This window comes from Danio rerio, chromosome 11 (genome assembly GCF_052040795.2).
Source record: "Danio rerio strain M-AB ecotype USA chromosome 11, GRCz13ab, whole genome shotgun sequence".
NCBI classification, from domain to species: domain Eukaryota; kingdom Metazoa; phylum Chordata; class Actinopteri; order Cypriniformes; family Danionidae; genus Danio; species Danio rerio.
The window spans coordinates 45612501-45633261 of record NC_141031.1 but is presented as its reverse complement, the minus strand read 5'-3'; the positions used below and the strand labels follow the sequence as shown (position 1 = coordinate 45633261).

Here is a 20761-nt window from a genome sequence, read left to right as displayed (position 1 = left end):
ACCGACACCACAGGCAGCAGTTTAAAATTGTCATAGTAATAAATGGATTCAAAAACATTTTTGAATATGTGAGTGGTTTTGTACTTGAAATATGTGGTGAAAAATTAATCCTGCATTGTTTTGAAAATGCATCACTATTCTCGATTGAATCGATTCTGAGCGTAGTTTTTTTTTTTAAGCTGATGGTGCTCTAGGCTTTTTTATTAAAAGCAGATGTCACTCCAGGCTTGTTTTTAATAGCGGACGGCGCTCTAGGGTTGTGTTTACAGCAGACGGCGCTCTAGGGTTGTTTTTAACAGCGGACTGCGCTCTATGGGTTGTTTTTAACAGCGGACGCCGCTCTATGGGTTGTTTTTAACAGCGGACGCCGCTCTATGGGTTCTTTTTAACAGCGGACGCCGCTCTATGGGTTCTTTTTAACAGCGGACGGCGCTCTATGGGTTGTTTTTAACAGCGGACGCCGCTCTATGGGTTGTTTTTAACAGCGGACGGCGCTCTATGGGTTCTTTTTAACAGCGGACGGCGCTCTATGGGTTCTTTTTAACAGCGGACGGCGCTCTATGGGTTCTTTTTAACAGCGGACGGCGCTCTATGGGTTCTTTTTAACAGCGGACGGCGCTCTATGGGTTGTTTTTAACAGCGGACGGCGCTCTATGGGTTGTTTTTAACAGCGGACTGCACTCTATGGGTTGTTTTTAACAGCGGACGGCGCTCTAGGGTTGTTTTTAAAAGCAGATGTCGCTCTATGGGTTGTTTTTAACAGCGGACGGCGCTCTATGGAGTGTTTTTAACAGCAGACGGCACTCTAAGGTTGTGTTTACAGTGGATGGTGCTCTAGGGTTGTTTTTAACAGCGGACGGCGCTCTAGGGTTGTTTTTAACAGCGGACGGTGCTCTAGTTTTTAACAGCGGATGGCGCTCTATGGTTGTTTTTAACAGTGGACGGTGCTGTAGGCTTGTTTTTAGCAGTAAATGGCACTCTAGGCAGATGGCGCTCTGGGCTATTTTTGAACAGCAGATGGCGTTCTAGGCTAGTTAAGTACAGCAGAGGACACTTGGCTAGTTTTTAACTGCAGATTGTGCTCTAGACTAGTTTTGAACAGCAAGCGGCACTCTAAGGTAGTTTTGAACAGCAGAGGGCACTCTAGGCTTGTTTCAAACAGTAGATGGTGCTCCAGGCTAGTTTCAAACAGCATATGGTGCTCTAGGCTAGTTTCAAAGATCAGACAGCACTCTAGGGTAGTTTCAAACAACATATGACACTCCAGGCTAGTTTCAAAAAGTGCTCTAGGTTAGCTTCAAACAGCAGATGGTGCTCTAGGCTTGTTTCAACCAGCAGATTAAACTCTAGGATAGATTTGAACAGCAGATAGCGCTCTAGACTAGTTTTAAAGAGCCCATATTATACATGAAATAAGGTCATATCTTGGTTGTAAGGGTCTCCAACAACAGTCTAATATGCATGCAAGGTCAAAAAACACTTTCATGGTCTTATAATGTGCATTTATTTTTATCTAATTATCCCAGCGACTCCTGTATGAATCGTCCAGTGATTCATTTGTTCCCAAACCCCTCCTTAGCGCGAAGCTAATCTGCGCTGATTGGGCCGATGACAGTCTGTCGCGATTGGTCGACTGCCTTCAGTCAGAGAGGGAAATGGCCAATAGCTAATCAGCAATTTAAAAAGTAATCACAGTTCATACACGCTCGATAGTGTAGGCGTGGACTTTAGCTGCCACACTATGGCGAGTGGATAGTGCTACGGATAACCGAACGAAGGAGACAGTCGTGTACTCGCCATACCACACACACACAAAAACACACACACACCTCCGGATGACAACGCTCCCGCTTCAGCCCGCACCCGCCAGGTTTTAGCCTGAGAACCCGCTCCGTTTTCTGCCCGCCGCGCCCGGTCCCGCTAGAGCGGAGAACACAACCAAATATCACCCAGTATACAGTCCAGACAGCCAAGCTGTCTGTTTAAAAACACACACACAGCACAAAGTACACAAAGCTCGTTCGTTCGTTCGCTCTCTCTCTCGCTCTCTCTCTCTCTCCCTCCCCGCGCCAGATTTCTGCGGCGCGGGAATACATTTCCGAATAAATCGCGGGAGCAGAACTCTAGCACGGAGCTCCATAAACAAACAGCACGCGTCGCGTTTTTAACGTGACTTTGCACGCGATAAGATAATATATCCAGTTAACCTGATACAGTACACGCGGTTACAAGTAACAAATCACAACTAAATACATTTGCAAGCTAGAGTAAACGAGGCAACAACTTTAACCGCACGTACTTACACTTGAGAAATGTAGGAAGAAACCCATCCTGACGTCCATCAGTTACTCTTTACTGATCCTTCCTTTAACAAACTCAGATGAAGTATTCTTTGTAGCATGTAGCTTCCAGAAGTTTCCAACTGCTTGGTTATAATGCTGATGTTTCATCTTTGGGTAGAGACTCAATATATCCATCTGCAGTGTGACTTCAATCGACCGGCATGTTTGTGTGCGTGTGTTTGTGGGTGTGCGTGTGTTTGTGGGTGTGTGTGTGTGTGTGTCTGGGTTACTGCGTCAGAGGGCGGGGCCTCAGGTTTGAAATCTCCCGGGTTTGCGCGTGCACGTGAAAAACTTTGTTTCGTTCGTACGTCATGGCGAAACACCTAATGAGTCGGTATCAAGGCGACTCGTTTGAAGCACTATGATTCGACTCTTTTATAGATGAATCAACAGTTTTAAACACTGTATTCTTACAGATTTAAGCCTTAGCTGGATACTTCACTTCACTTAGAGCTGTGTTACACACTACATGGAGGGGAATTTTCAAAAACCCATAATATGGGCTCTTTAAACTGCAAATGACACTGCAGATGACACTCTAGGCTAGTTTCTGAACAGCTTGTGGAGCTCTAGGCTAGTTTTTGAACAGCAGATGACACTCTAGGCTAGTTTTGAACTGCATATGACACTGCAATTGACACTAGGCTAGTTTTCGAATAGCAGGTAGAGCTCTAGGCTAGTTTTCGAATAGCAGGTGGAGCTCTAGGCTAGTGTTGAACTGCAGATAGCACTCTAGGCTATTGCTGAACTGCAGATGGTGCTCTAGGCTAGTGTTGAACTGCAGATGGCGCTCTGGGCTATTGTTTCCAGCTGACAGTGCTCTTGATTATTTTTGTAATTGACTTTAACTGTTCAAAACTTTAACTTTAGCAATGATTATTACAAGTTCGAGTTGTATTAGTAAATAATTGGATGCAAGCAGAGTAAAGCTGTTTGTAGAGCATACAGTGTCATCTGCTGTTAAAAAGTAAGCTCACAATCGAATATAGTGATGCATTTTAAAAATCTACAAATCGATGCAGAATTAATTTCTCAAACATTTTGTCAACACAGCTCTACAAAACATACTTTTTTTAAATCAACTATTTTATATAAGAGTCTCTGAAAGACATTTAATTTGGAACATTGGTCATGTTTACTACTAAGAAACCTAAACAAAGTATTAAAACATAAAAAGTATGAGCCACAGCACATAGTCGTGATGCATAAAACACTTTTTGCTTTTATCCAAAAAACAATTTGAGGGTCAAATTAATGTTTGCGTGAACTATCCCTTTAAAGGTCCCTTTATCCTAAAAATGTGCATTGAGTTTCACAACTGCTCATCATCTCCAAGCTTGCACAAATTAAGGCCCCGTTTACACTAGTGCGTTTTAGTTTGAAAACGCATAAGTTTTGCTACGGTTACGCCAACCGTCCACACTACGCCGGAGTTCTCGAGCGCCGAAAACGGAGCCTTTTGAAAACGCTGGAGAGGCCGTTTTCATTCTAAAACGCTGCTGCTCCGTCTCAGTGTGGATGGGGAAAGACGGAGACATTTGAAAACGGAGGCGGGGCTGCTGACGTTCGCCTCTCTGATTGGGGCTTTTCCTCAATATTAAGTAGCCCACACACAGTTCAGTCCTGCATCCTCTTCTCGTGTAAGTTCAGACTTCGCAAGTTTGATCAAGGCTGCAGTCTCCCCCTTCTCAGTTTGATATGTAAAACATACCGAGGACACGGGTAAATCTTCAAAGGGAACAGTGTACTTTATAACTTCATTCACATCACCTTGGCTACGTTGTTTCACTTTCTCAACAATAAAATGTAAACATGATTTAAGGAACTGCCTATTTTCTTTTTAATATTAGCAACTTAACAGACAGCAGAAATGTTGAGGCGTCGTGCTGCATATATGAGCGTCATCTTTACTGTGTGGATATTTATAACAAAACGGAGCCGATAACAACTGCCTCCTTTCAATTTCAGTGAAAATACGAAACGCACCCTCTCTTTTGCTGAATATCAGTTTTAATAATCGATAATTATAAAAGTATAACATACAATAAGTTTATAAATTGTAGGAAATAAAGGCAAGCGATCAGTCAATGTACCTGGATTAATCATTAACTTATCTTTGCGCTTAACCAAAACATGTTACCCGTGAACAAGTAACTTAATAGATTCCAATGACCAAAGTCAGCTTGGCCTATGTCGTTGGATAAAGAACATGAATGAAATATCACGTTTAGCAAATATAGTGAGATCAGATCCAGCGGGAGATGCTTGATGAGCAGTCCGACAAGCAGAGCTCTCATCTGGGTAGAAATGCTGGAGCGCTTGCCCGAGAGTGTGTGTGTGGTCACGTGATGTGCGTTTTCAGCGTTTTGGTGTGGACGGAGATCTGTTCAGAAACGCTGGGTAAAACGCGAGTGTGGACGCGGATCGTTTTCATTCTACAACGCCGTTTTAAAACTAAAACGCACTAGTGTAAACGGGGCCTAAATCGGTAACATTGTCTATAAAAAGCAAGAAGTTCAACAATGTATCAGCCAAGTGCAGAAGAAAAACTAACGGCCCACAAGAACACACAATTCATTTACACCTGAAGTGTTTCTCTCAACAGGACGGCTTTGATGTAGCAGTGGAGGGAGGTGATCTGTGCTTCCTAAAAGGAAATGCCAAAGAATTTTAATAGAGCCAACAGTTCGCTGACTTCCTATGGGAAATGACTTCAAAGCAGCTCTGACCCTATAAGACAATGAGATTGAGGGGCAATCTGTCCGTCAATAGCCTGTCTGTCATCAGCAAACTACCCAGACACGGGTCAACAGGAAGAAAAGTAGAAGACAAACACTGGCAACACAACACAAACGTGTGGAAAGTCTCACATTACAGCCATTTTCATTATTCAGTCATGTTTGGGTCCATTTATTTTCAGAAAATGATGAACAGATATCTGTAGCTGGTTTTGGGGATGTGTTTAAATGGTGCTCAAAAGTAAAAAAAACAATAGTATATATGCACTATATTTGTGAAATTGTGCTCATCTTTTAATATTTCTTGGATTGCATTAGTAATTAATGGATGATCTACATTTTTTTCTTTCTTTTTTTCAGTTTGTGTGCAATACTACTAAATGAGATATTCTGAAAAATGAGCAGGATTTTATAATTTCAAGTAAATTATGTGTTAATGAATATATGAATTGCATAACTGAAACTATGCATTTTGTATGCTTGTATGTTTTATGTGCTAGTAGGTCATATTAATGTTGCCATAAACAGCCGCAAGATGGCTCACTAAAAACATAAAAAGTCAAGTATAATCAAATAACTAAACAAATGCTCATGATTGTAGAAATGAAACAGTCACATTTCTGTCCTGTCTATACAAAAAACATTTGAAATAACAAAAATTTAAAACATTAAAGGGGCTAAAGGTGAAAATAAAACTAGGTTCCATTTTCCCCCATTATTTTGGAAAAACATGAAAACAAAAGCCACTAATAATCAAATATCTAAACAAATCCTCATGATTTTAGTAAAGGAACACTCAAATTGAAGAAGTCAATGCAAAAAAATAAAATATCAAACAAAAAAAAAACATTAAAGTGGTAAATAAAAACTATTATGAATAAATAAAACCATTATGTTCACTTAATTTTTCCATGTCTTTGGCTCACTATAAAAGTCATGTTTAAGAAAAAAACAAACAAACAAAAAAATGCTCAAAATTTTATCAATGATACACATTGCTGTCCTATGCAAAAAAAAAAAAAAAACTACTTTTGAAATATCAAAAAATTTAAACATTTAAGCGTTTAAAAGTAAAAATAAAACTGCAATACTTTCTATTAGGTTCCATTTGTTTTTTCATGTTTTAAGCTCACTAAAAACTAAAAATAAAAGTCATGCATAAGCAAATAACTAAACAAATATTCATGATTTAAGTAATGAAATACTCGCATTGCTGTCCTGTCTATACAAAAAACACTTTAAATATCAAAAAATGAAAACATCAAAGCAGTTAACAGTGAAAATATGACTATTATGTTCACTTTAACTTTCCATGTTTTTGGCTCACTATTAAAAAACATGAAAACAAAAGTCACTTATAAGCAAACAACTCATCAACAACTGCTCATGATTGTACTAATGAAATGCTCATATTGCTGTCCCGTATATATATATATATATATATATATATATATATATATATATATATATATATATATATATATATATATATATATATAAAATATATATATAAGAAAACATTTAAATTGTTTAAAAGTGTGAATAAAACTATGTTTTCGATAATGTTCTATTTATTTTTCCATGTTTTTACCTCACTAAAAACATGAAAACAAAAGTTATGCAGCCTTTAGTTAATTAGTTAAGCCTTTAAATGTCACTTTAAGCTGTATAGAAGTGTCTTGAAGAATATCTAGTCAAATATTATTTACTGTCATCATGGCAAAGATAAAATAAATCAGTTATTAGAAATGAGTTATTAAAACTATTAGGATTAGAAATGTGTTGAAAAAAATATATAAAAAATATATAATTGGGGGAAAAAATAAACAGAGGGGCAAATAATTCAGGGGGTTGAAAATATTTGATAACTAAACAAATGCTCTTGATTTTAGTAATAAAACACTTGCATTTCTGTCATATCGACACAAAAAAAATCTAAAATATCACAAAATTAAAACATTAAAAAGGTTAAAAGTGAAAATAAAACAACACATGTTCCATTTAGTTCCATGTTTTTGGCTCACTAAAAACAAAAGTCGTGTATAAGCAAATAACTAAACAAATGCTCATGGTTTTAGCAATGAAACACTCACATTGATGTCCTGTTCATACAAACAAACACTTGAATTATTAAAAACTAAAGCATTAAAGTGGTTAAAAGTGAAAATAAAACCACTATGTTCACTTTAGGTTGAATTACAGAAATTTACCAGAAATTTAAATTTAAGCAAATTTCTGTAATTTTTTGTCCATTATTTTACAGTAAATTTCTGTAATTTAACGGCCGTTAGATTGCTAACCGTAATAAATAAATATAATTTAAATAAAAAATTACAGATTTTTTTTACAGTGAGAAAATAACAAATTCTCACAATTTTAGTAATAAAAAAAACATTGCTGTCCAGTCTATACAAAACACATTAAAGGTCAAAAAATGAAAACATTAAAGTGGTTAAAAGTGAAAATAAAACTTCTATCTTTTTTTCTGTGATTTATTTAGTACTGAAAAAGTTGTTGCATTCCATATACGAAGCCAACAAAAAACTAAAATTCAAGGCTCCAATGAAAATCTGGCAACCCCTTTTTTGATTTCCATCTAGCCTAGTCTACCACCATTCAATCCATTCACAAAAGCATCAACAGGTCAACTCCAGCAACAATAGCTCAACAGCAGAGCCTACAGAGAGACTCATTCACACATCTGACCTCCTAAAAGGCCATTTCCCAAAGCTTAATGCTCCTGTCCGGATGAACACTGTTTGTACAAGCCTTATGCATTAAATAAGAACACAGTGACTTCTAAACACAGCATAAATCATACAGGTGCACTCTTGAAAATAAACACTCATCAGGCTTTTTTTTGGCTTTTTGGGCGCTGCAGTTTCTATTATACCAATCTTTTTGGCTTTTTAATCCACATATGGATTAAATAAGGATTAAATCTACTGGTGTTGGTAGTTTTGTGACCATCTCAGGAACAGCAACAAAGCAGTTTTCTTGTGTGGTTTGAGAGTGTTTTTTGAACACTCTAACTTGTCAAACAAGCTAATGACTATAACTACAACAAACTAGCAATTTCCAAACCAAAAGCTATTGCTAAAACAAAAAGTTAAAATGCACTCAAATGGCATTCAAACTCATTTTAAGGTAATAGTTCACCCAAAATAACTTCATTTGGCTACTAAAACAAAATAACATGTTTGTTAGTTATTGATTAATGTTGGAAACGTGACCAATGACTTCCATAGAAGGAAAAACAAATACAGTACTATGGACGTCAATGGCTACAGGTTTCCAACATTTCTCAAAATATCTTCTTTTATGTTTAACAGAACCTATACATAGATTAAATATGTATAAATGGGATTTAATTCATTTTTAAAATCTACTTGTAATGGTAGTTTTGCGACAAAGCAGTTTTCTTGTGTGGTTAGTGAGCGGTTTTTGAACCTTTTAATTTGTCAAACAAGCTAATAACTAACTTGGTCGAGCTAGCAATTTCCAAACCAAAAGTTACTGTTAAAACAAGCTAAAATACCCTCAAATGGCACCAGAACTCAATTTAAAGTGATAGTTTACCCCCCAAAAATAAATATGTCATCAAAACAAAATAATATATTTTGATTATTGTTGGAAACATGTAACAACTGACATCCATAGTAGGAAACACTATTGAAGTCAATGACTAGCTCACCAACATTTTTCAAAATATCTTCTTTTATGTTTAACAGAACTAAAGAAAAGTCAAATTGGCTAGAAACAAGTCAAGGAGTGAGTAAATGATCAATATTTAATTTTTTGAGTGAACTATTCCTTTAAATCTCGTAAACACTAACAAACACAACCTGTCGTACAAATGTATATAATTTATACATACATATAATTTAAATTAAACGTATATATTCACCCAAAAGATAAAGTTAACACAGTTTGTGATCAAACTTTCATCATATAAACTTCCAACTTAATTTTAATGAGTAGGTGACTTCAAATGTCCAGGTAACATGACATGATTAAACCCCAACAAACACACACAGCCTGCGGTTCAAATAAATACATATTTTTAACACCTTTTGTGATCAACATTTCACCACAACTCTCGAATTCACTTACTAAAACCTCAAACTTAATTTTAACCTCAAATATACAGGTAACATGACATGACTAAACTTGTTCGTAAACTTTTAGCTCGTGTCACTGACAGAAACGCCGCGCGCGACCTTATTAGTTACCAGTTTTTACCTTATAGCTGCATTTATCCGAGTTTCCTCTCTTTCCTCCGTTCACCGAAGCGGTGTAGCACAGAAATAAGCATGAAGCCATGAAAAAATGCGCAAGTCTCCGTGACCCAGCCATTCCTGTCCGTCCATGAAGCTCCTCTGAAGTGAATGAACGCTCGCGAGTCTGTGAGCGTGCACGAGACGCAAGGTGGAGCTCAGTGAACGAGCGCGCGTCCCCGTGAATGTGTACAACAGCGAAATGCTATTCGTGTTTTTGAATCTGAAGTATGCAGAATGCCATGCATTTAATTTATACAAGTGATCCAAACAGTAAAACAATTCATACACATAAATAGTCTGAAGTTGTATCTTGTTTGTTGGAAAAGCCAACAAGACAATGCAAATGCAGCCTATTTGTCAAAATTGTGGATTTTTTTTATGCCAATATCATCTAAAAATTAATGAAATATTATAAAATTAAATATCACGTTCCGTAAGTGTATTAAAACTTTAATTTAAAGGATATAAACTTTAGATTTCAGTGAAATTGAATCAGCCTTCAGCTAACAGCGACCCCTACTGCTGGAATCAGCTTCCAGGAATGATCAGATATGCTCCAACATTAGGCACTAGAGATGCGCGGATGGGCTATTATTTCATCCGCAACCGCATCACAAAACTCATCATCCGTCCGCCATCCATCCGCACTAACATTTTCGACCAAATTTTTAAAACCGCACCCGCCCGCCATCTGCTGACTGAGCTCTTTATTTGAATGGCTTATTCCTTTTTATTATAAAATGAATGTTTCTTTATTGATTATTAGAAAATAGAGAATGACTTTAATGACATGCAGTTAATTCAAACGTGCAAGTCAAATCCAGCATTAATTGACGCTTTGAAGTGACGCTAAACAATACGAGGACGTGTCGTTTCACTTGATTCAATTCCTCGGTCCTTGAGTCTTTTCCTTGCGTCCTTCCCTCGCATCCTATAGGGGTGGAAAGACGAGGAAAGAAAGCAAGGAAAGGAAACGAGGATACACAAATAAGAAATAAGAAGCACCCCTATAAAGCTCTCAGAATATCAGCAGTGAACTCCGTTTTCAATTGGCGCACAGGGACAAAAATAAATAAATAGCCAAAATGAAACGCACTGTACTGTACAATTTTTTACTATTATAGTAGCCTAATAGAAAACGCATTTTGACACATCATTTCAACATTCAGACGAGAGCGCCTGGCCTCAATGCGCCCTGCTGCGCTGAAGGAGCGCTCGCTCGCAGCACTTGTTGCTGGAATGCATAGAATTCTCTTGGCAAGGTGCTGTAGTCGTGGGAATGCCTGGCCTTGTTTCTCCTAAAAGGAAAGTAGATTTTCCTCTGCTGATCCGTCTATACGGAAGTTTGTAAAGGAATACTTCTGTACTTCATCCAGAATTAGTGTATTCGATTCCTCCTCCCATTCTGTGAAGTCAGTCCTTGGCTTTTTCGTTGGTGCGCCAGCTATGTGTACAAAAACAGTACAACCGCCCACCACCCGCCCGAATTTAATTAAAATTTTATTTTTCGTTACGTCATCCGCCCGATCCGCGGTTTATCAACTTTAGCAACTCTATTAGGCACGTTCCAACACAATCTCACGGCAGTTCGTAACTTTTTGATTTAGTGGGTAATTCGCATGAATCCATACGATCTAATTCGTACAATTTAGTACGACTTGCTCATCCCCCAATGACGGTTGGGTTTAGGGGTTTGATTAGGTGCCACGTCTCCTTTTTAAAATCGTACAATTTTGTACGACCGAACTCGTACGAATTTGCACAAATTAGCAATTAAACTGGCAAAACGTAAAATACTTACGTTTCCTCGTGAGATCAGGCTGGCATGTTCACATCAAGACTGAAAACACATCTGTTTAGCTGATTTTCGTTTAGCATTTTCTTTTCTTTTTCATTCTTTTATAACCAGTTTTAACACATTTTAATCCATTTTTATTATTAGTTTTTATTATTCTTATTGTCTCTTTTATTCCTGTTTATGTAAAGCACTTTGAATTGCCACTGTGTATGAAATATGCTATATAGACTTGCCTTGCCTATGTTCCCACAGGACTTAATTATGCGCATATTTAGTTAATATGCAAATCTATTACAGAATATCATACATGCTGCATGTTGGGAAAATTCATCTTCAACAGCATGCTTTTATTAGATATTACATATGTTATCATGCTTGTTCGCTCTTATTCACCAGGAAATATTATTACTTATATATTATTATTGATGATTTTCATATACGCAGCCACATTTGAATGTATTATAATTTCCAGTTGCAAAAGCCGACAGATGAGAAATTCACACCCTGTTATGACACGCCTGAAACAATGCGAGACATGTGAAATATGTCAGATGAGTGGATGCACAAGTGAAATCTGCAATGATCTGTTGTGATGTTGTGAGGTCACGCTCGGGAACTGTTATTGCGTTCACTTTTGTTGGTTCAGTGTGTTATTTTTGAGTGCTTTTGATTGCTGAGGCACATTCTGTGAAAGGACAAACCTGTAATCTTAAAATTACACACCAGTCTGTACAAACCAGACACATAAAAGCAGATGCTCTTCCCTCAAATCAGAACTGGCTTCAGATTATTCACAATATCCAGTTATGTGCAGGTGCGAAACAACCTTTTAATAGGAGTTTCCACAGGGTAAAACTAAAAAAAGCTGAGGGCGTATTCATGAAAAAGCTTAAAGTTAAAGTTAATAACAATGCCTGACATTTATATAGCGCTTTTCTGGACATTCAACGTGCATCCACCTGGGTTACATAACGGCAGCCATACTGCGCCAGCCCGCACACTTGCTGATTGGTGGAGAGGAGATGAAGCCGATTATGATATGGGGATGGTTAGGAGGCCATGATGGACAGAGGCCAGAGGGGAAAATTTGAGAGGGGTCTGGCTGCAGACCTGGTGCACATGCAATCTGAGCTGCATCCAATGCATTTTAATGTGCTCACCTAACCCCACCCCTCACAGTGACATCACTAGCTCCATTGAGTGCATTGTGTCGATGTTTGCATCTCTGAGCGATGCAATCTCAGCTTGCATCATAAAGGCTGCCTCCAGACACTATTGGCAACCTTGTGAATCCCAAAATTGGCAAACCCCACACAGAAACGCCCTTCTTGCTGTGAGGCGACAGCACTACCTACTGCGCCACTGCCTTGCCTGTATTTATTATGTATATAGAAATACACGCATGCATGCATATGAGAAAAGCTTATCTATATTTAGATATAAAATATATATGACACAAATTATATATAATGTAAATAATATTTCACAGTATTATTCTATTGTATTTTTTACATGCATAAAAAGTTTTGTTTTTTTAAATGTGTGTGTGTGTGTGTGTACATATGCACAATAGATATATAATACACACATACATTATTCATTCATTTATTCATAAATTTTCCTTCGGCTTAGTCTCTATTACAGGGGTCGCAACAGTGGAATGAACCGCCAACTATTCCAGCATATGTTTTACGCAGAGGATGCTCTTCCAGCCACAACCTAGTACTGTGAAACACCCATACACACTCATTCACACACTCATACACTATGGCCAATTTAGTAACCCCATAGCGCATGTTTGGATTGTGGGGAGAACCGGAGCACCCGGAGGAAACCCATGCCAACACGGGGAGAACATGCAAACTCCACACAGAAATGCCAACTGGCCCAGCCGGGACTCGAACCAGTGACAGTGCTAACCATTGAGCCACAGTGCCACCTATTATATCTATATATCTTTTTTTAATGGTATAAAAATACTTTTTGATAAATGTAAAGTAAAATTTCAAATGACAAACAAAAATCCATTAGTCCATGACTTTAAATATTTATAAACAAAATCCAACGTCTGGAATACACCTATTAAACCTCCATGATATTCCAGGAGTCGTGGGAAGCCCGATTTAAGTGTGTCTTTGTTTTGTTCTCTCTCTTTTCAAAAAAACAATAATGAGAATGTCAAAAAAAAACACTGTTTCGCCTTCTCTGTCTTTTTTTTTAAAACATGCATCACCTGGAAAATATGGCTTTCAATGCAATCCTGATGACATTGCTGGCAAAGTCTCAAATGCTGAGAGAAAGATAGATAGAAAGTTCGCCAGCAGTCCTAATGCACATCCAGATCTCCTGTTTCAGATCAAAGACAGAAATCTGAAGGCCTGAGGAATCATCTGAGCCTCTGACTCTACAGAAACACCCAGATCATATTTCAGGTGCACTTCTGTTACACACACACACACACACACACACACACACACACACACACACACACGAGAAGATGCTTTTGTGTGCAGCTTTAAACATGTGCACACATGCAAAGACCAAAATATATATATATATATATATATATATATATATATATATATATATATATATATATATATATATATATACATACATATATATATATATATATATATATATATATATATATATATATATATATATATATATATATATATATATATATATATATATATATATATATATATATATATATATATATATATATATATATATAGGTGACGCAGTGGTGCAGTAGGTAGTGCTGTCGCCTCACAGCAAGAAGGTTGCTGGTTCGATCCTCGGCTGGGTCAGTTGGTGTTTCTGTGTGGAGTTTGCATGTTCTCCCTGTGTTCGCATGGGTTTCCTTCAGGTGCTCTAGTTTCCCCCACAGTCCAAAGACATGTGGTACAGGTGAATTGGGTAGGCTAAATTGTCCGTAGTGAGTGTGAATGAGTTTGTGTGGATGTTTCCCAGAGATGGGTTGCGGCTGTAAGGGCATCCGCTGCGTAAAAACTTGCTGGATAAGTTGGCAGTTCATTCCGCTGTGGCGACCCCGCATTAATAAAGGGACTAAGCCGAAAAGAAAATGAATTAATATATATAAATATTAATAATTAAATAATAAATATATATAAATATACAATATTTATATTATATACAATATATATATATATATATATATATATATATATATATATATATATATATATATATATATATATATATATATATATATATATATATATATATGTGTACAATTAAATATGTTCATTCCATGAAAAAATTATATTAAATTTTTAAATAATTTTCAAAAATGCTGAACATTACATTTTGCACATCACTGTAATACTCTACATTAATTTAGATTTTAGTATTTACTTATTATTAAAGTGCTTACTAATGCATACTTTTTTGAAGGACTGAAAAAAAGTTTAGTGTTTATTTGTGATAAAAATGATAAAATTAAAAGTCTTCACTGCAGTATTAAAACGTAATATGCCATTAAAAAATTAAGTCTTGATATTCTGGACAAATGATAAATATTTGTCTCTCTTTCTGGATGAAATTTGTAAAGTTTTTAAAGATTGCTGTGATAGATTATTTTTGTATAAGAAATAAAGTAATGGCTTTATTTAAAAAAAATGATTGTTTTTATATTTATTCATTAAAATATCGATTTAAATACATTTGAAAAGAAAAATCACTATTGCAGATCACAAAAGAATTCAACAGCGACATCAAGTGTTTGGATATTATATTATATTATATTATATTATATTATATTATATTATTATATTATATTATATTATATTATATTATATTATATTATATTATATTATATTATATTATATTATATTAAATTATATTATATTATATTATATTATAATATATTATATTATTATATTATATTATATTATATTATATTATATTATATTATAATATATTATATTATATTATATTATTATATTATATTATATTATATTATATTATATTATATTATATTATATTATTATATTGTATTATATTGTATTGTATTATATTATATTATATTATATTATATTATATTATATTATATTATATTATATTATATTATATTATATTATATTATATTATATTATATTATTATATTGTATTGTATTGTATTATATTATATTATAATATTATATTATATTATATTATAATATATTATATTATATTATATTATATTATATTATATTATATTATATTATATTATATTATATTATATTATCATATTATATTATATTATATTATATTATAGTATATTATATTATTTTGTTGTATTATATTATATTATATTATATTATATTATTGTATTATATTATATTATATTATATTATATTATATTATATTATATTATATTATATTATATTATATTATATTATATTATATTTTATTATATTATATTATATTATATTATATTATATTAAAGAATTCTTCCAGATATGCACGTTTTGCATGTGTTTGCATATATTCACAACAATATAATTGGCTAAATAATTTTGTTATAGTATATTAGAAATAAAAACATGCGAAAAATATGTTTGTTTTTATATTTTGTCTTTTATTTGTTAAAAAAACACTTTAACTACATTTAAGGAGAAAAAAAATCACTATTTCAGAGGACAAATTAAAACAACAGCGCCACCAAGTGTTTGCACATTTTGGCAATATTACATTATGTTATATTTGTATTCATATGCATTAAAAAAATCTTCCAGATATGCATAACTTGTGCATGTGTTGGCATTTGTTCACAACATATAAAAAACAAACATGCAAAAAAATATTTGGTTTATATATTTTGTCTTTTTGCTTTTGTTAAATGAACTTTTTAAATTCATTTGAGAACAAAAAACTATTTCAGATCACATTTTAACACAAAAGCGCCACCAAGAGTTTGCAAATTTTTCAATTTTATTTTATACTATATATTTTTTACATATGCATTAAAAAATCTTCCAGATATGCATAACTTGTGCATGTGTTTGCAAATTCAAAAGCGCCACCAAGTGTTTGCAAATTTGGCCATATTTATATATATTATATTATTTTATATAATATTATACAAAATAACATTCTTCCAGATATGCAAAACATGTGCATATCCTCAAAACATCCACAAAAAATATGCAAAAAAAATATTTGTTTTTACATTTTGTGATTTCTTTGTTTTAAAAAAATATTTCAGAGCACAAATGAACAACAGCGCCATCAAGTGTTTGCAAATTTGCCAATATTATATCATTTTATTTTACATAATGTGCTATAAAATCATGCTTCCAGTTATGCAAAATTGTATATGCATATAATTGTAGTGATGAGAATATGCATATGGCACAATTATAGTATGTCAGAAAAATAACATGTAAAAAAAAAACCTGCAAATGTTGCTGGAATCCAACAAGTGACTCAAATGCAAATGCTGTCCTGTATGAAAGCCCCCCTCAGTGCAGCCCCTTTGTGACCCAATCAATACCTAATAGGCTTACTGAGCACTCGTTACAAGGCGCTAATTAATTTGTAGGTGGGGGTGATGTGTTTGCTTAACAGCTGGCAGAAAATAATGTTAACTTTCCTTCATTCAGACCCAGGGAAAGTTTAAAGATTTCACTTAAAACGTTAGAATAAGTTTTAGAATTATTTATTTATATTTTGACCAAACACACACAATAAAAAATAACAATAGGTATTTTTATCATTTAAATCATAAAAAGACATACCTAATAAAGACATTTAATAAATTACAATTTGGTAACAGAGAAATAATAATGATGATGATAATAATAATAATAATAATAATAATAATAATAATAAAGAAATGTAGTTCTACTCTCAGTGTTCTTCTCTGCCGGTTTGTAAATCGCTGAGGACGTTTTTCACCATGAGGAACTGGGACTCTCTGTGCGAACGCTTCAGCTTTGCTCTTCTGTTCTGGAACCAAATCTAAAGAAAAAATATAAAACACACAGTTAAAGTCAGAATTATTCGCCCCCTTTGATTTTTTTTTTTCTTTTCTAAATATTTTCCAAATGATGTTTAACAGAGCAAGGAAATTTTCACAGTATGTCTGATAATATTTTTCCTTCTAGAGAAAGTCTTTTTTTTGTTGTGTAAAAGCAGTTTTTAATTTTTTAAACACCATTTTAAGGTCAATATTATTAGCCCCTTTAAGCTATATTTCTTTTCGATACTCTACAGAACAAACCATCATTATACAATAACTTGCCTAATTACCCTAACCTGCCTAGTTAACCTAATTAACCTAGTTAACCCTTTAAATGTCACTTTAAGCTGTATAGAAGTGTCTTGAAAAATATCCAGTCAAATATCATTTACTGTCATCATGACAAAGACAAAATAAATCAGTTATTAGAGATGAGTTATTAAAACTATTATGATTAGAAATGTGTTGAAAAAAATCTGCTCTCTGTTAAACAGAAATTGGTTGGGTCAATATTTTGTCTGGAATCTAAAAATGCAAACATTGAGAAAATCACCTTTAAAGTTGAACAAGTTGAGTTCTTCAATTAATATTACTAATGAAAAATTACGTTTTGATATATTTACAGTAGAAAATGTACTAAACATCTTCATGGAACGTCATATTATCTTATATTTCTAATAATTTTGCCATAAAAGAAAAATCTGTCTATTTTTGGCTATAGCTACAGTACTGCTAAAATATATCCTTGTGCACAAAATATAAGACTTTTGTGCAAAATTTGACTTTTTACATTATTTTACTTTGAATTTTTTCACATTAATATTGGATTAAAATATATAATAATAATAAATCAAACAAAATGATATGTTTACGGTAAATGATGCAATATTTGAGATTATAAATCAGTGTTCACCTGGATTCTGTCCTCATCTAAATGAAGCTTCTTCGCAAGTTCTTCACGTATATCAATACCTGGGTATGAGTTCACTTGGAAAACACTCTCTAATATCTTGATCTGGAGGTAAATGACAAAAAAAATAATAATGAGTAAAAGTACATTTAAAAACACATTTTGTCTTAAGCATTTGCATATGGTAAAAATATATATTTTTCCTGGCCAAAATATATTTGAAATACATGCTAAATACATGTTGTATCTGTGATGTTCACTTAAACTTAATATTTTTTTTTAATTGAAGAGACATTTCATTTAATCCAAAACATATTTCAAAATATATTTTAAGGTGAAGAAAATATTAAAGTATCCACTATTTAAACAATATATAAAAAATATACATATACAAAGAATAAAACAGAACCAAAGGTTTAGCAAGAATTAATTCATGTTTATTCTTTTGTAATGTATATATAAATTATATAAAGTTTGTAAAAGTATCTAAGTTTATTCCTTGCTTGATTGGTGTGATATCTGCATTGTGTATTAAATATGTATTATATATGTATTAAAATGTGCATTTATCTCCTTGTATTGCAATATATGGAGGGTAAATTAAATTTAAAATGATTTTGAAATATATTTTTAAAAATGTATTTCCAAAAACGGTCCAAAAATGTGTTTGCAGAAAATATTCTGCTCAAAAATAAAGGGAACACTTAAACAACACAATGTAACTCCAAGTGTTCCCTTTATTTTTTTAAACAGGTTTATTGCTAAATATTCAAAAATGGCCAAAAACATTTTTTTTTGCCAATTTTTGTTTATTTTACAATATATTTTGCAACGTGTTTAAATGTGTTTGTGTGTATACACACACACACACACACACATATACATTTAAATACGTTGCAAAATATAGTTAAATAAACAAAAATTGTTCATATATATATATATATATATATATATAAATATATATATATATATATATATATATATATATATATATATATATATATATTTATACATACAATATGATTATATATATATATATATATATATATATATATATATATATATACACACACATATATATATATATATATATATATTTTTTTTTTTTTTTTTTTTTTTTTTTATACCATATGGGTTTAGATTTAATGTTATATCCATAGGCTTTTAGCCCATTTCAATGTTGGCATACTTGACAAACCTTGACAGGATATTTTCATAGACTGGGTATTTTACCTGAACACTGGAGAAGGCTGTTCTCGGCCTGCGCCCGATGTACCAGTTCAGTGTTCTCCTGTACGAGTCAGTTGGTGATTTACTGAAAGATTTACCATCTTCATTTCCTCTCACATCCACTGGAGCATCATTTTCTGTCACCACTCGACGATTCTGACATGCTGGCTTCACGTCTGAAATAAAACAAACAATGGTAGATATTATGATGATGGTAAATCATCTCAAGGGTCTCGATTTATTTGAACGAGTCGCTTCACAGAGTCGTTTCAGTCAGTGCTCATAATTATTACGGATGTCAAACTGTCAAAAGTTGCGTTTATTATTAATATTTTACATAATCTTAACTAAATCTTAACATAATCTTTACTAATGATATTAAATTATTTGTAATATTGCAATAATAGATAATATGGTGTTATTGTGGTCGATTTTTTATTAAAAATGCACAAAAAATAGTCAAAATAGGCTAAATAACATATAATTACGTTCATTACATTTACTTTTAACAGTATATTAACAGGCTGGCTTCAAGTCTTAAATAACAATACAAATTATATTAGTTTATGATATGGTATTAATTTTGTCGATTTTTTATTTAAAATGCACAAAAATTGTCAAAATAGGCAAAATAACATATAATTACGTTTCTATTTTACTATTAAAAGAATACTTTAAGTATATTAACAGGCTGACATCAAGTCTTAAATAAACAATTAAAAATGATGCTAGTACGAAGGGATCAATTTGTTTGAACAAATCGCTCCAGAGAATCGGTTCAGTAAACCGAGTCATCAATCAGAATTATTCCGAGACGTCAACCTGTTAAAAATTGTGTTTATTGTTAATATTTTACACAATATTTATGTTAGAAATAGATTTATTTAAAAAATAATAATATAAAATTATTTGTAATATTGCAAAGATAGATACTATGGAATTATTGTGGTCGTTTTTTTTTTTTAATGCACAAAAATAGTCAAAATAGGCTAAATAACATATAATTACGCTTCTTTTTTTACTATTAACAGTATATTAACAGACTGGCTTTATGGTTAAATAGCAATAAAAATTATATTAGTACGAGGTAGCGTATCAATTTGTTCGAACAAGTCGCTATAGAGAATCAGTTCAGTAAACAGAGTCATCACTCAAAATTATTCATTAGTCATCAAAACTGTCAAAAATTGTTTGTTATTAATATTTTACACAATATTAACAATGTTAAAATACAAGATTTATGTTAAAAAAATAATATTAAATTATTTGTTATATTATAATAATAGATCATGTGTTATTGTGGTCGATTTTTTTTAATGCAGAAAAATTGCCAAAATAGGAAAAATAACATATAAATAAATTTTTTACCAGTAATAATGTATTAAAAGGCTAGCTTCACATTTTAAATAGATAATAAAAAATAATATTAGTACAATTTGTTCAAACGAGTCACTAGAGAGAATTGGTTTAGTAAACAGAGTCTTTGCTCAGA

The 20761-nt window shown here is 32.9% G+C and overlaps 2 protein-coding genes across 3 annotated transcripts in view; both read right to left on the bottom strand.

Annotated features, from left to right (window-relative positions):
- Nucleotides 1-9525, bottom strand: part of il17rd (interleukin 17 receptor D) — an 83846-nt gene extending 74321 nt beyond the window's left edge. For both annotated transcript variants that reach the window (NM_153660.4, NM_001328553.3), the window contains 1 exon segment: nucleotides 9323-9525. In NM_153660.4, the coding sequence (NP_705946.4) occupies nucleotides 9323-9436 (114 nt within the window). In that variant the 5' untranslated portion in view covers nucleotides 9437-9525.
- Nucleotides 9526-16811: 7286 nt separating this feature from the next.
- hesx1 (HESX homeobox 1) overlaps nucleotides 16812-20761 on the bottom strand; it is a 4653-nt gene continuing 703 nt past the window's right edge. Inside the window, 3 exon segments of the mRNA NM_131349.3 lie at nucleotides 16812-17128; nucleotides 18043-18144; nucleotides 19273-19445. Of these exon segments, the coding sequence (NP_571424.2) occupies nucleotides 17018-17128; nucleotides 18043-18144; nucleotides 19273-19445 (386 nt within the window). The 3' untranslated portion in view covers nucleotides 16812-17017.